Below are 16,785 nucleotides of genomic sequence, written 5' to 3'. Positions count from 1 at the left end.
CATGTGGGCAAGAGAACAGGGTGGAGTGTTAAAATGGCAAGCGACAGGGAGGTTTGGGTCTTTCTTGCGGACAGACCGCAGGTGTTCCGCAAAACGGTCGCCCAGTTTGCGTTTGGTCTCTCCAATGTAGAGGAGACCGCATTGGGAGCAACGAATGCAGTAGACTAAGTTAGGGGAAATGCAAGTGAAATGCTGCTTCACTTGAAAGGAGTGTTTGGGCCCTTGGACGGTGAGGAGAGAGGAAGTGAAGGGGCAGGTGTTGCATCTTCTGCGTGGGCATGGGGAGGTGCCATAAGTGGGGGTTGAGGAGTAGGGGGTGATGGAGGAGTGGACCAGGGTGTCCCGGAGGGAACGATCCCTACGGAATGCCGTCAAGGGGGGTGAAGGGAAGATGTGTTTGGTGGTGGCATCATGCTGGAGTTGGCGGAAATGGCGGAGGATGATCCTTTGAATGCGGAGGCTGGTGGGGTGATAAGTGAGGACAAGGGGGACCCTATCATGTTTCTGGGAAGGAGGAGAAGGCGTGAGGGAGGATGCGCGGGATATGGGCCGGACACGGTTGAGGGCCCTGTCAACGACCGTGGATGGAAAACCTCGGTTAAGGAAGAAGGAGGACATGTCAGAGGAGCTGTTTTTGAAGGTAGCGTCATCAGAACAGATGCGACGGAGGCGAAGGAACTGAGAGAATGGGATGGAGTCTTTACAGGAAGCGGGGTGTGAGGAGCTGTAGTCGAGGTAGCTGTGGGAGTCGGTAGGCTTGTAATGGATATTGGTGGACAGTCTATCATCAGAAATTGAGACAGAGAGGTCAAGGAAGGGAAGAGAAGTGTCAGAGATGGACCATGTGAAGATGATGGAGGGGTGGAGATTGGAAGCAAAATTAATAAATTTTTCCAGGTCCCGACGAGAGCATGAAGCAGCACCGAAGTAATCATCGATGTACCGGAGAAAGAGTTGTGGGAGGGGGCCGGAGTAGGACTGGAACAAGGAATGTTCCACATACCCCATAAAGAGACAGGCATAGCTGGGGCCCATGCGGGTACCCATAGCCACACCTTTTATTTGGAGGAAGTGAGAGGAGTTGAAGGAGAAATTGTTCAGTGTGAGAACAAGTTCAGCCAGACGGAGGAGAGTAGTGGTGGATGGGGATTGTTGGGGCCTCTGTTCAAGGAAGAAGCGAAGGGCCCTCAGACCATCCTGGTGGGGGATGGAGGTGTAGAGGGATTGGACATCCATGGTGAAGAGGAAGCGGTTGGGGCCAGGGAACTGGAAATTGTTGATGTGACGTAAGGTGTCAGAGGAATCACGGATGTAGGTGGGAAGGGACTGGACAAGGGGAGAGAGAAGGGAGTCAAGATAACGAGAAATGAGTTCCGTGGGGCAGGAACAGGCTGACACGATCGGTCTGCCAGGACAGTTCTGTTTGTGGATTTTGGGTAGGAGGTAGAAGCGGGCCGTCCGAGGTTGGGCGACTATCAAGTTGGAAGCTGTGGGAGGAAGATCTCCAGAGGAGATGAGGTCAGTGACAGTCCTGGAAACAATGGCTTGATGTTCTGTGGTGGGGTCATGGTCCAGGGAGAGGTAGGAGGAAACGTCTGCGAGTTGACGCTCAGCCTCCGCGAGGTAGAGGTCAATGCGCCAGACAACAACAGTACCACCCTTGTCAGCGGGTTTGATGACAATGTTGGGGTTGGACCTGAGAGAACGGAGTGCAGTGAGTTCAGAGAGAGACAGATTAGAATGGGTGAGAGGAGCAGAGAAATTGAGACGGCTAATGTCACGCCGACAGTTCTCAATGAAAAGATCAAGAGAAGGTAAGAATCCAGAGGGAGGGGTCCAAGTGGAGGGAGAATATTGGAGGTGGGTAAAAGGATCCGTTGAACGGGGAGAGGACTCCTGCCCAAAGAAGTGAGCACGGAGACGAAGACGGCGGAAGAAGAGTTCAGCATCATGCCGAGCCCGAAATTCATTGAGATGAGGGCGTAAGGGTATGAAACTAAGTCCTTTGCTGAGCACTGAACGTTCAGCATCGGAGAGGGGAAGGTCAGGGGGTATAGTGAATACGCGGCTGGGGCTGGGATTGGAAGATGGGGTGAGGACGGAGGGACAAGCAGGGGTGGAGGGTCCCCGATGGGTGTTGGAGTCGATGAGTTGTTGGAGCTTGCGTTCCTTAGCACTTGAGAGAAAGAGAAAAAGTTTCTTGTTGAGGCGACGGATGAGGCGAAGAATAAAATGAAACTGAGGGCACGCGCAGCTTTGAAAAAGGGTGCGGCGGTGCTGCTGGAGGGAGACAGCCATAGCCATATCTCCTTTCTCAGTGACTGTCTCCGTCTCCGACTCACCCCACGTGGATTTCAACTGAAATTCCATCCCTCTTGTTTCGAACCCACCCAGGATTACAGGTATCTCCGGGACATAAAACGTTTCTCGGACTGCTGTTCCCGTCGCATTCTGAGATCCACACTCAGTGCCATGCGCCGCCATATGAACACACTTGACCTCTCCCTCCAGCAGCACCGCCGCACCCTTTTTCAAAGCTGCGCGTGCCCTCAGTTTCATTTTATTCTTCGCCTCATCCGTCGCCTCAACAAGAAACTTTTTCTCTTTCTCTCAAGTGCTAAGGAACGCAAGCTCCAACAACTCATCGACTCCAACACCCATCGGGGACCCTCCACCCCTGCTTGTCCCTCCGTCCTCACCCCATCTTCCAATCCCAGCCCCAGCCGCGTATTCACTATACCCCCTGACCTTCCCCTCTCCGATGCTGAACGTTCAGTGCTCAGCAAAGGACTTAGTTTCATACCCTTACGCCCTCATCTCAATGAATTTCGGGCTCGGCATGATGCTGAACTCTTCTTCCGCCGTCTTCGTCTCCGTGCTCACTTCTTTGGGCAGGAGTCCTCTCCCCGTTCAACGGATCCTTTTACCCACCTCCAATATTCTCCCTCCACTTGGACCCCTCCCTCTGGATTCTTACCTTCTCTTGATCTTTTCATTGAGAACTGTCGGCGTGACATTAGCCGTCTCAATTTCTCTGCTCCTCTCACCCATTCTAATCTGTCTCTCTCTGAACTCACTGCACTCCGTTCTCTCAGGTCCAACCCCAACATTGTCATCAAACCCGCTGACAAGGGTGGTACTGTTGTTGTCTGGCGCATTGACCTCTACCTCGCGGAGGCTGAGCGTCAACTCGCAGACGTTTCCTCCTACCTCTCCCTGGACCATGACCCCACCACAGAACATCAAGCCATTGTTTCCAGGACTGTCACTGACCTCATCTCCTCTGGAGATCTTCCTCCCACAGCTTCCAACTTGATAGTCGCCCAACCTCGGACGGCCCGCTTCTACCTCCTACCCAAAATCCACAAACAGAACTGTCCTGGCAGACCGATCGTGTCAGCCTGTTCCTGCCCCACGGAACTCATTTCTCGTTATCTTGACTCCCTTCTCTCTCCCCTTGTCCAGTCCCTTCCCACCTACATCCGTGATTCCTCTGACACCTTACGTCACATCAACAATTTCCAGTTCCCTGGCCTCAACCGCTTCCTCTTCACCATGGATGTCCAATCCCTCTACACCTCCATCCCCCACCAGGATGGTCTGAGGGCCCTTCGCTTCTTCCTTGAACAGAGGCCCCAACAATCCCCATCCACCACTACTCTCCTCCGTCTGGCTGAACTTGTTCTCACACTGAACAATTTCTCCTTCAACTCCTCTCACTTCCTCCAAATAAAAGGTGTGGCTATGGGTACCCGCATGGGCCCCAGCTATGCCTGTCTCTTTATGGGGTATGTGGAACATTCCTTGTTCCAGTCCTACTCCGGCCCCCTCCCACAACTCTTTCTCCGGTACATCGATGATTACTTCGGTGCTGCTTCATGCTCTCGTCGGGACCTGGAAAAATTTATTAATTTTGCTTCCAATCTCCACCCCTCCATCATCTTCACATGGTCCATCTCTGACACTTCTCTTCCCTTCCTTGACCTCTCTGTCTCAATTTCTGATGATAGACTGTCCACCAATATCCATTACAAGCCTACCGACTCCCACAGCTACCTCGACTACAGCTCCTCACACCCCGCTTCCTGTAAAGACTCCATCCCATTCTCTCAGTTCCTTCGCCTCCGTCGCATCTGTTCTGATGACGCTACCTTCAAAAACAGCTCCTCTGACATGTCCTCCTTCTTCCTTAACCGAGGTTTTCCATCCACGGTCGTTGACAGGGCCCTCAACCGTGTCCGGCCCATATCCCGCGCATCCTCCCTCACGCCTTCTCCTCCTTCCCAGAAACATGATAGGGTCCCCCTTGTCCTCACTTATCACCCCACCAGCCTCCGCATTCAAAGGATCATCCTCCGCCATTTCCGCCAACTCCAGCATGATGCCACCACCAAACACATCTTCCCTTCACCCCCCTTGACGGCATTCCGTAGGGATCGTTCCCTCCGGGACACCCTGGTCCACTCCTCCATCACCCCCTACTCCTCAACCCCCACTTATGGCACCTCCCCATGCCCACGCAGAAGATGCAACACCTGCCCCTTCACTTCCTCTCTCCTCACCGTCCAAGGGCCCAAACACTCCTTTCAAGTGAAGCAGCATTTCACTTGCATTTCCCCTAACTTAGTCTACTGCATTCGTTGCTCCCAATGCGGTCTCCTCTACATTGGAGAGACCAAACGCAAACTGGGCGACCGTTTTGCGGAACACCTGCGGTCTGTCCGCAAGAAAGACCCAAACCTCCCTGTCGCTTGCCATTTTAACACTCCACCCTGTTCTCTTGCCCACATGTCTGTCCTTGGCTTGCTGCATTGTTCCAGTGAAGCCCAACGCAAACTGGAGGAACAGCACCTCATCTTCCGACTAGGCACTTTACAGCCTTCTGGGCTGAATATTGAATTCAACAACTTTAGATCTTAAACTCCCCCTCCCCCCATCCCCACCCCGTTTCTTTCCCCCCCCCCACCCGCCTTTTTTTTCAATAATTTATATAGATTCTTCTTTCCCCACCTATTTCCATTATTTTTAAATCTAAAACTAAAACCTTTAGTCTTTCCACCCCACCCCCACTAGAGCTGTACTTTGAATATCCTGTCTTGCATTCTTAATTAGCACTTTTCTCAGACAAAGACCACCACCTTCAACACCTCTTTGACCCTTTTGTCTCTGACATCTTTTGATTATCTGCTCACACCACACCCTCAATGTGTCTCTTCCCCCCCACCCACCTTAAACCAATTTATATTTCTCCCTTGTTGAAACTATGCTTCAGTTCTGCTGAAGGGCCATGAGGGCTCGAAACGTTGACTGATTTCTTCTCCACCGATGCTGCCAGACTAGATAAGGAGAAGCTGTTCCCATTCGTAAAAGGATCAAGAATGAGAGCGCACAAATTGGAAGTGATTTGCAAAATAAGCAACTGTGACGTGAAAAAAAACTATCACATGACGAGTGGTTCGGGTCTTGGATGCACTGCCTGGAAGTGTAGTGGAGGCAGGTTCAGTCGAGGCATTGAAGAGGGCATTAGATGATTATTTGGATAGAAACAATGTGCAGGGGTGCGGGGAAAAGGCAGGGCAATGGCAGTAGGTCATAATACTCATTTGGAGAGCCGATGCAGACACGATGGACTAAATGGCCTCCTCTTGTGCCATTAAAATTCAGTGATCTTTTCCCTGCCTCTGTACTTGCAAAAAATCTGTTGTATCTTTGTCTTAGCATACGATAGTTTAGGTTTTGTATATGTAGGACTTTGTGTGTATGAACATACGAATTAGGAGGAGTAGGCCATTCAATAAGATCATGGCTGGTCTGAATGTAACCTCAACTCCACGTTCCTGCCTACCCCCGATAATCTTTCACCCCCTTGTTAATCAACAATCTATCTTTCTCTGCCTTAAAAATATTCAGGCTCTGCTTGCATTGCCTTTTGAGGAAGAGAGTTCCAAAGACTCATGACCCTCTGAGTGAAAAAATTTCCTCATCTCTGTCTTAAATGAGTGACCCCTTGTTTTTAAACAGTGACCCCTAGTTCTAGATTCTCCCACAAGAGGAAACATCCTCTCCACATCCACCCTGTCAAGACCCCTCAGGATCTTCTAGGTTTCAATCTCATCTCTTACTCTTCTAAGCTCCAGTGGATATAAACCTAGTCTGTCCAACCTTTCCTCATAAGACAACCCTTCTATTCCAGGTATTCTAATAAACTTCTGAACTGGTTCCAATGCATTTACATCTTTCAAAGAACAAGAACAAAGAAAAGTACAGCACAGGAACAGGCCCTTCGGCCCTCCAAGCCTGCGCCGATCATATTGCCCGTCAACTAAAACATTTTGCACTTCCGGGGTCCATATCCCTCTATTCCCATCCTATTCATGTTTTGTCAAGCTGCCTCTTAAACACCACTATCGTACCTGCTTCCACCACCTCCTCTGGCAGCGAATTCCAGATACTCACTACCCTCTGCATAAAAAACTTGCCCCGCACATCTCCTCTAAAGTTTTCTCCTCTCACCTTAAATCTATGTCCCCTAGTAATTGACTCTTCCACCCTGGGAAAAAGCTTCTGACTATCTACTCTGTCCATGCCACTCATAATTTTGTAAACTTCTATCAAGTCCCCCCTTGATCTCCGTCGCTCTAGTGAGAACAATCCGTGTTTCTCCAACCTCTCCTCATAGTTAATAACCTCCAGACCAGGCAGCATCCTGATAAACCTCCTCTGCACCCTCTCCAACGCCTCCATATCCTTCTGGTAATGTGGCGACCAGAATTGCACGCAATATTCCAAGTGTGGCCTAACCAAGGTTCTATACAGCTGCAGCATGACTTCCCAGCTTTTATACTCAATACCCCTGCCGATGAAGGCAAGCATGCCATACGCCTTCCTGACTACCTTATCCACCTGCGTTGCCACTTTCAGTGACCTGTGGACCTGTACACCCAGATCCCTCTGCCCGTCGATGCACTTAAGGGTTCTGCCATTTACTGTATAATTCCTGCCTGTATTAGACCTTCCAAAATGCATTACCTCGCATTTGTCCAGATTAAACTCCATCTGCCATTTCTTCACCCAAGTCTCCAACCGATCTATATCCCGTTGTATCCTTTGACAATCGTCTTCGTTATCTGCAACTCCTCCAACCTTAGTGTCATCTGCAAACTTACTAATTAGCCCAGTTACATTTTCCTCCAAATCATTTACATTTACTACAAACAGCAAAGGTCCCAGCACTGATCCCTGCGGAACACCACTAGTCACAGCTGTCCATTAAGAAAAGCACCCTTCTATTGCTACGCTCTGTCTTCTATGACCAAGCCAATTCTGTATCCATCTTGCCAGCTCACCTCTGATCCCGTGCGACTTTACCTTCTGTACCAGTCTGCCTTGAGGGACCTTGTCAAAGGCCTTACTGAAATCCATGTTTATAACATCCCTTCCATCTTTGTCACTTCCTCGAAAAACTCAATCAAGTTAGTGAGACACGACCTCCCCTTCACAAAACCATGCTGCCTCTCACTAATATGGTAGTAAATCCTGTCACGAAGAATCTTCTCCAATAATTTCCCTACCACTGACGTAAGGCTCACCGACCTGTAATTTCCTAGATTATCCCTGCTAAAACAACATTGGCCATTCTCCAGTCTTCTGGGACCTCACCCGTAGCCAGTGAGGATACAAAGATTTCTGTCAAGGCCTCAGCAATCTCCTCCCTTGCCTCCCTCAGTACTCTGGGGTAGATCGCATCTGGCCCTGGGGACTTATCCACCTTAATATTCTTCAAGACGCCTAACACCTCCACTTTTTTGATCTCAACATGATCCAGGCTTTCTACACACTCTTCCCTAGACAAATCGACCGCTAAGTCCTTTGGTGAATACTGATGAGAAGTACTCATTTAGTATCTCTCCCATTTCTTCTGGCTCCACACACAGAGTCCCACCTCTGTCCCTGACTGGGCCTACCCTTTCTCTGGCTAGTTTCTTGCTTTTCACATATGTATAAAAGGCCTTGGGATTTTCCTTAATCCTGGTTGCCAGTGACTTTTCATGACCCCTCCTGACTCCTTGCTTAAGTTTCTTCCTACTTTCTTTATATTTTCCACACGCTTCATCTGTTCCCAGCCTTCTAGCCCTTACGAATGCTTCCCTTTTCTTTTTGACTAATCTCACAATATCCTTCGTTATCCAAGGTTCCTGAAACTTGCCATGCTTATCCTTCATCCTAGCAGGAACATGCCGGTCCTGAATTTCCTTAAATAAGGAAACCAATACTGTACACAGTACTCCAGATGGGGTCTCCCTGTACAACTGAAGCACAACCTCCCTACTTTTGTATTTAATTCCCCACACAAATTATAACATTCTATTAACTTTCCTAATTACCTGCTGTACCTGCATACAAATCTTTTGTGATTCAGGCACTAAGACTCCCAGATCCCTCTGCATCTCAGAGCTCTGCAATCTCTCTCCATTTAGATATTATGCTTTTTTATGCATCCTGCCAAAATGGACAATTTCACATTTCCCACATTATACTCCATTTGCTAGGTCTTTGCCCACTCATCTAACCTATTTATATCTCTTTGCAGCCTCATGTCCTCTTCACAATTTACTTTCCTTCCTGTTTTTGTGTCATCAGCAAATTTAGCAACCATCCTATCCATCCCTTCATCCAAGTCATTTATATAAATTGTAAAAAGTTGAGGTCCCAGCACTGATCCCTGTGGCACACCACTCGTCACATCCTACCAACCAGAAAATGATCCATTATGCTTACACTGTTTCCTGTTAGCTATCCAATCTTCTATCCATGCAAATACGTTACCCCCTACACCATGAGCCTTTATTTTCCACAATAACCTTTGATGAGGCACTTTATCAATTGCCTTCTGGAAATCGAAGTACAGTACATCCACTGTTTCCCCTTTATCCACAGCAGCTGTTACTCTTCAAAGAACTCCAATAAATTGGTTAAACATGACTTCCCTTTCACAAAACCATGTTAACTCTGCCTGATTACCTTGAACTTATCTAAGTCCCCTGCCATAGCTTCTTTAATAATAGCTTGTAACATTTTCCCTATGATAGATGTTAAGCCAACTGGTCTGTAGTTTCCTGTTTTCTGTCTCCCTCCCTTTTTGAATAAAGGAGTTACATTTTCTAATGTAATGAACCTTCCCAGAATCTAAGGACTTTGGAAAATTAAAACCAAAATAGCTACTGTCTCACTAGCTACTTCTTTTAAGACCTTAGAATGAAGTCCACCAGGACCCAGAGATTTGTCAGCCCACAGCTCCAACAATTTGTTCAGTCTGGTGATTATATTTTTCCTGAGTTCCTCCCTCCCTTCCATTTCCTGATTTACAGCTATTTCTGGGATGTTACTTGTATCCTCTATAGTGAAGACTGATGCAAAATTCTGGTTCAATTCATCTGTCATCTCTTTATTTTCCATTATCAATTCCCCAGACTCTCTGTCAAGGACCAATGCTCACTTTGTTACCTCGTTTTAAAATATCTATTGAAACTCTTACTGTCTTTATGTTTCTAGCTAGCTTTCTCTCACACTCTAATTTCTACCTACTTATTAATCTTTTAGTCATTCTTCTCTGACACCCATCTTTGTGCCATTATATGCTTTTTCTTTAAGTTTGTTACCAGCTTTAACTTTTTTAGTTCACCACAGGTGGATAGTGCGTCCTTCCCGTGGAATTTTTCTTGTTGGAATGTATCTATTCTGAAGTATCCCTTTAAATGTCTGTCACTGCATCTCTGTTAACAGATCCCTTGACCTAATTTGCCAGTGCATTTTTGCAGGCTCTGCTTTCATGCCCTCATAATTGCCATTATTTAAGTTTAAAATACTAATCTTGGACCCACTCTTCTCTCCCTCAAACTGAATGTAAAATTCAATCATATTATGATCACTTCTACCTAGGGGCGCATTCACTGAGGTGATTAATTAATCTACCTCATTGCACAATACCAGCTCCAATGTAGCCTGCTCCCTGGTTGGCTCCAGAGCATGTTAATCTAAGAAATTATCCCAAAAACATTCTATGAATTCATCATCTATGCTACCTGTGCCTATCTGATTATTCCATTCTATATGTAGATTAAAATACCCCATGATAATCGCTATACCTTTCTGACAAGCTCCCGCTGTTTCTTCTTTAATACCCCATCCTACCGTGTGATTACTGTAAGGGGGCCTGTACACCACTCCCACAAGCAACTTGCCTTTATCATTCCTCATCTCTACCCGAACCACTTCTATATCCTGGTTTCCTGAACTTAGGCCATTCCTCTCTATTGTGTTAATGTTGTCTTTAATTAACAGAGCCACCCTTCCACCTTTTCCTAACTTCCTGTCTTTCCTAAAAGTCACATACCCTTCAATATTCAGGTTCCAATCTATGCCACCCTGTGGCCATGTCTCTGTAATGTCTATTAGATTGTACTTATTAATCTCAGTTCATTTGTTTTGCTTTGAATGCTACGTGCATTCAGATACAGAGCCTTAAATTTTGCCTTTTATTATTTTTTAACCTCTAGCCTTATCTGTTGATTTACTCTTAGACTTGTACTCTTTGTCCCTTCCTGTCAGTCTGTTTATCATTTCCCATATTAATACCTGTCTCTCCTGCCTTGTCTCTGCTCTTTGGTTTATCGCATCTGCCCAAATTTGATCTTTTGCCCCTACTGTTCAGTTTAAAACCCCCTCTACTTTCCTAGTTATGCAGCTCACGGGGACACCAGTCCCAGCACGGTTCAGGTGTAGACCATCCCAAAGGCACAGATCCCACTTTCCCCAGTACTGGTGCCAGTGCCCCACGAACTGGAACCCACTTCTCCCACACCAGTCTGAGCCACATATTCATCTCTAATCTTATCTGTCCTGTGCCAATTTGCACAAGGCTCAGGTAATAATCCAGAAATTATTACCTTTGAGGTTCTGTTTTTTTTAATTTGGTGCCTAGCTCCTCACTCTGACTATGTAGAGCCTCCTTCCTCACTGTGCCTATGTTGTTGGTGCCTCCACAGACCATGACCACTGAATCCTCACCCTCCCAATGCAAGTTCCTCTCCAGTCCTGAGCAGATGTCCCAAACCCTGGCACTGGACAGGCAATGCAACATTCTGGACTCTTGCTCTTTGCTGCAGAGAACAGTGTTAATCCCCCTCACTATACTGCCCCCTATTACCACTACATTCCTATTTGTTCTCCCCCCTTCAATGGCTTCCAGTACCACAGTCAGTTTGCTCATCCACCCTGAAGCCCCCAGTCCCACCCAAGCTGAGAGAACCTCAGTCCTATTGGACAATTGCAGAGACTCTCACTCCTGCCCTCTGGGTCCCTTTACCTGCCTCACGCAGTCACACCCTCCTGTCCCTGGCCACTGCCCAAATCAGAAGACCCTATCCTAAGTGGTGTGACTGCCTCCTGGTGTAAAGGGTCCAGGTAACTTTCCCCCTCCCTGATGCGTCACAGTGTCTGCAGCTCAGCCTCCAGCTCAATGACTCTGAGTCAAAGTTCCTCAAGCCGCAAACACTTGCCGCAGATATGTTTGCCCTGGATCACAATGTTATCCAGGAGCTCCCACATGCTGCAGCCTTGACACATCACCTATCCTGCCATCCTTAATGTATTTTAAACAATTACTTAATTATATTAATCACCTATTTATGTTGCTTTCTTATATATTTTATTAATTTTAGCACCAGTTTGTACACTATATTAAACCTTAGGACTGGAGCAGACCTTAACCACTTACCAGATACTCAGCACGCAGCTGGCTCCTTTCCCTGTAGTAGAGTCACAACCAATTCCTACACGGTGAGAAAGATAGAAAACACAAAAGGAAATGAACACTTCCTTCCCCTCCACACCAAGCTCCCCCAGTCACCAACCTGTCAGATATGCACTCAGTTCCTCAGCTGCACTCAAATGTCCTGTGTTGGGGTGTGCCTGTGTTCATACACACACTCAGCATGAGAGTGACTGTGTGTACACAGACTCACTGTGCAACTGTATACATTCACTGTGCGACTGTGTGTGTATACAGACTCACTGTTTGGCCGCGTGTACGTGGGCCCACAGCACGGCCGTGTGTGTACACACTTCCGTCTTGCAACGCGTGTGTACGCAGACCTGCCCTGCGACTGTACTGACATGTACAGCCCTGTACATGACTATGCATATGTAAACATCCCTGGTGTGCAACGAGGGGTGAACGTACATGTTCATTGTGTGTGTATATATATATATATATATATATGCGTGTGTTTTTGTGTGTGCAAATAGTCTGTCTATATACAGGCTCGGTGTACGATATTGTTCTTGCTTTGTTTCTGGGTTAAGCTGTTTCTTTTGTCTCTTGCTTGTCCGGTTCCAGTTCCACAAACTAACGAAGTGGTGATCCACAAGTACAAGACTCCAATGGTGAGTAGGCTTCTCATTCCTTAGTTTTGCTAATCTGTGCACCAATCCACTGCTTCCTTTTCTTCAAAAACCATTTCTTTTAAACCAATGGCACATTAGAGGTGCTGAAACTGCACTGTGAGCAATTCTTTCATTTTTCAGTTGTCTGATTTACAGATGATATTCTCTGTGATATTGTGGGGTCCCGCCCTGTGTCCCGGTGTGCTAGATGGGGTCTCTTCCTGTGTCCTGGCGTGGTATATGGGGTCCGAACCTATATCCTGGTGTGGTATAAGGGGTACAGCCCTGTGTCCCGGTGTGGTATATGAGGTCCCGCCGTATGTCCTAGTGTGGTATTTGGGATCTTGCTCTGTGTACAGCTGTAGTATATGGGGTACCACTGTGGTCCAAGGGGTACAGCCCTGTGTCCCGGTGTGGTATATCGGGTACAGCCCTGTGTCGGAGTTTTCAATATACGGCGGTTGTGCTGAAATAGAAACAGAAAACTCTAGAAACAAAGCAGGTCGATTTGATTCTGAGAAAGAGGGCACTAAACCTGCGGCCAGTTTGCAGCACATTCCTGATGGGTTCGTGTGAACGTAATTTGGGCTGGTTGGTTTGTGGTGGTGTTAATTGGCCCCCCTCCTTTTTCCCCAGGCCCATGAGATCTGCTACTCCGTGCTGTGTCTGTTTTCCTACATGGCCGCAGTTCAAGGGAAGGAAATGGAGGGCAAGAACAACAAGGTGACCCCGGCGCGGTAAAGACATCAGCTCATCATGCAAACCCAAGCTCCACTACCTAACCCACAAGCCTACCTGCCCTCACCACCTGATTCCGCAAAACTGCAACTCAAATCAGGCCGGGATCTTCGCAACTGATGGCTGCTCAACTTGCTCAACTCCTAAACTACTGCTTTCGCCTGAGTCATGTCCAATTAACTGACCAAGTTAAACTCACTTCAAATACAATCTTCAACAATGGGGACGCAATGGATTCTCTGCAAACCCACTCATTGAGAGCCATTCCTGCACTGGATTCCCTGCATATTTGCTAATTGAGAACCGCTCCTGCACCGGATTTCACTGCATATTCTCTCGTCGAGGACCACTTCTCCACTGGATTTGCTGCATATTTACTCGTCGAGGGCCACTCCTGCACTGGGTTCACTGCCTATTCGCTCACCAAGGGCCGTTTCTGCACTGGATCCACTGCATATTCGTTCACTGGGGGGCCATTCCTGCACTGAATTCACTGCATTTTCACTCACAAAGGGCCGTTCCTGCACTGGATCCACTGCATTTTCGCTCACCGAGGGCTTCTCCTACATGGATTTACTGCAATTTTGCTCACCAAGGGGCATTCCTGCACTGGATTCACTGCATATTCTTTCACTGGGGGCCATTCCTGAACTGAATTTACTGCATTTTCTCTCACTGAGGGGCATTCCTGCACTGGATTCACTGCAAACCCGCCGATCAAGGACCATTTCTTCACTGGATTCACTGCATACCCACCATTGAGATCACTCCTACACTGATTTCACTATGTTTTCCCATGAAGAACTATACAGACTCACTGCATATTCTCCCATTGAGGACCACCCTTGCACTGGATTAACTGCTTTTTTTCCCCCATTGAGAATGACTACACTGGATGAATTTATCCATTTAAGACTACTTTTTTTGCCATTTCACCCAGGAATTCTACATTAGATTCACAATATGAAAGCTGATGGGGCCACTTCAACACTGGATTCACTGCGATTGAGCCCACTCAGGACTGCCCATTTAAATCACTGTCCCTTCACCCAATCAGGATCACCAAGTACACTGATTGCTACGAATTGACCTAGTGTGGATTGCTCCTCCACTGGAACTTCTGGGATTTAACTGCTTACTTACCGTTTCACCGAATTCACTGTAAATATGACGATTCGGGAGCTGCTTTCACACTGGATTCACCCACTGAGGCGCAACCTTCCACTGGATTTGCCCACGAGGTGCAACCCTCTACTGGAGTAACTTGCAGATGTTCCCTAGAAGTGTACCCTCTTTTGATGTATAGACTAGCCCTAGCTGTTTTGCTGTATCCATTCTACGTTCAGTGTAAAGAGTTGAGGCACTGAGACTCTGTTTTCCATTCTTCCATGTTGTCCACACCATCAGTCAGAGCTGAGCCGACCCATCCTGAGCCTGTTCCAACTTCAATCCACAATGGCCTGGTTCTCAGCCAGAGTGATTGCCCTTCACTCTAATCCTGCCTGTACCACTGCACAGGCCAGGCCTGATACATGAGTTGCAGAGGCACAGGATGGGAGCAGCCACCCCAAGACACTTTGACCTGCTGAATTCTCCTGACTCTGTGATGATTCATCTGGCTGAGATGTGTGGCCTCCTAGCCTGCAAGCTTAGTGTCCAGTGCAGCCCAAAGCATCCGTATAGTACATAATGGTAGCTGTCTACAGTTTAGTGGGGATTCCTAAGGAGCAGACTGTCTTCACCATTCATTGATTGAGCCATTGGGTTAAAGGGAGAGCAGCCAGTTAGCACTCTGCCTGTGGATGACAAGTAAAGGCTGGTGATTCCCCAGCAATGACCTGACACACAGACTTCCTGCCAACACCACCCCAACAAGCCAACTGTAACGTGCTCGCACTTATAAAACACTTAAAAGGGGTTCAGAATCTACTCACCGTTGAGCCACTCTTCATTCCCTGCACTCCCACCGCTCCCTGTACGTGACACCTACACCCAGTGTTTTCCACCTCCTCCTCCCTCTGTGCCCCCATATAAACCCCTAGCCTTTCCAGTTCAAACACTGTAGGTCATGGAATGCATCAATGATAACAACAATCCACTCAAAAAGAGTAACTTACTTCAATGCAGAAGCCCAATGCAGAAGCCCAGAAACAACTCAAAGTCAGACTAATAGGGGAGTAACCCTATCCCTGTACTGAGTGATAGGGGAGTAATCCTCTCCCTGTACCCAGAGTAATAAAGAAGTAATCCTCTCCCTGTACCCAGAGTAATAGGGGAGTAATCCTCTCCCTGTACCGAGTAATAGGGGAATAATCCTCTCCCTGTACCCAGAGTAATAGGGGAATAATCCTCTCCCTGTACCCAGAGTAACAAAGGAATAACCCTTTCCCTGTACCCAGGGTAATAGAGGAGTAATCCTCTCCCTGTGCCAAGGGGAATAGAGGAGTAATCCTCTCCCCGTACCCAGAGTAATAGAGAAGTAATCCTTTCCTTGTACTCCGACAAGTGCCAGTGATTTGTCTATATGCGTTCCTTTCCTCATTGGCAGTGCTGTTGATGTATCTCCCCTTCAACCCCCTCTTTTGTCCCCATCAGTCGCACACTTACGGAGTGAGCTGAAGGGTAAGTGAGTAGTGAGTATACATTGTAAGGAGTGATCACTGTCAGAGTGCCCGATGAGGCTTGGACCTTCAACCTCTCTTCAGGACTAGAGTTTGCTGCCAGCTTCTGCTGTATGCTGTGTGTTTTGCTGTTGGGTATTTGGATTTAGTTTGGCCAGATAAGTTCATATTTTTTGTGTTTGATGCTTGCTGATGTAGGATGCAGTTTTGGTGTAAATATTTCAGTATTACATGTATTTATAGCACTGTACAGTAACTTGAATGTTGCAATAAAACCTTGTCCCTGTGTCTCTGTCTCCTTCCTGTCTCAAGTGTCCTTCTCCAACATCTTTGTACCTTTACCCCGACTCCCTCCTGTCCTTACGCAGGCAGTGACCTTCCTCAACTCCCACCCTGGATACAGTTAGCCACATGTCAGTGGGACCAGCAAAGCAAAGCCCAGTCCTGTTCCTGACTATAACCCTCGTCCCCACACACACTGGGCATACCATGTTCGAGTCCAGCCACTGGCCAGAGGCTCGAGGCTGACATTCTCCCCCAGCTCCATACATTCTTTCTCTGTCCTGCTCTCGATCTCTTACTGTCTCCGTCTCTTACACACTATCTCTCTCGTACTCGCACATTGCCTATCACATTCACTCTCTACCTCTCACACACATCCACTCTGTCTCTCGCATTATCATGTACGCACATTCTCACACTCTAGCCCATACTCCTGCTTGCTCCCTGTCCATGTCTCTCTAAGAACTCTCTCTCAAACTGTCAATCACTGTGTCTTACATACTTACTCCTTCCATCTCTCGCTCTCACACTTGCGCACTAGTCACTCGCAATCTCTCCCACTCACTCATTCCTTTTTAATTCCTTCATACTCTATCTCTTGCTCCGTCTCTTATTATCTTTCACTCACTCCTTATGTTTCTCTTACTCTGTATCTCTCTCAATTTTGTTTGTTCTCTGTCACCCTCTTGCACACTTTTGC

General features: G+C 47.5%; 1 protein-coding gene across 6 annotated transcripts in view; it reads left to right on the top strand.

Annotated features, from left to right (window-relative positions):
• madd (MAP-kinase activating death domain) overlaps positions 1-16,091 on the top strand; it is a 262,082-nt gene extending 245,991 nt beyond the window's left edge. For all 6 annotated transcript variants that reach the window (XM_078548799.1, XM_078548797.1, XM_078548801.1 and 3 more), the window contains 2 exons: positions 12,398-12,444; positions 13,081-16,091. In XM_078548799.1, coding sequence (XP_078404925.1) covers positions 12,398-12,444; positions 13,081-13,185 — 152 coding nt within the window. In that variant the 3' untranslated portion in view covers positions 13,186-16,091. The remainder of the gene's footprint in view (positions 1-12,397; positions 12,445-13,080) is intronic.
• The last annotated feature ends 694 nt before the right edge of the window (positions 16,092-16,785 follow it).

The sequence above is a fragment of the Cetorhinus maximus genome, chromosome 9, assembly GCF_964194155.1.
Source record: "Cetorhinus maximus chromosome 9, sCetMax3.hap1.1, whole genome shotgun sequence".
In the NCBI taxonomy this organism is placed as follows: domain Eukaryota; kingdom Metazoa; phylum Chordata; class Chondrichthyes; order Lamniformes; family Cetorhinidae; genus Cetorhinus; species Cetorhinus maximus.
The sequence above is the reverse complement of the archived record's forward strand: the minus strand, read 5'-3'. Positions and strand labels throughout refer to the sequence as shown.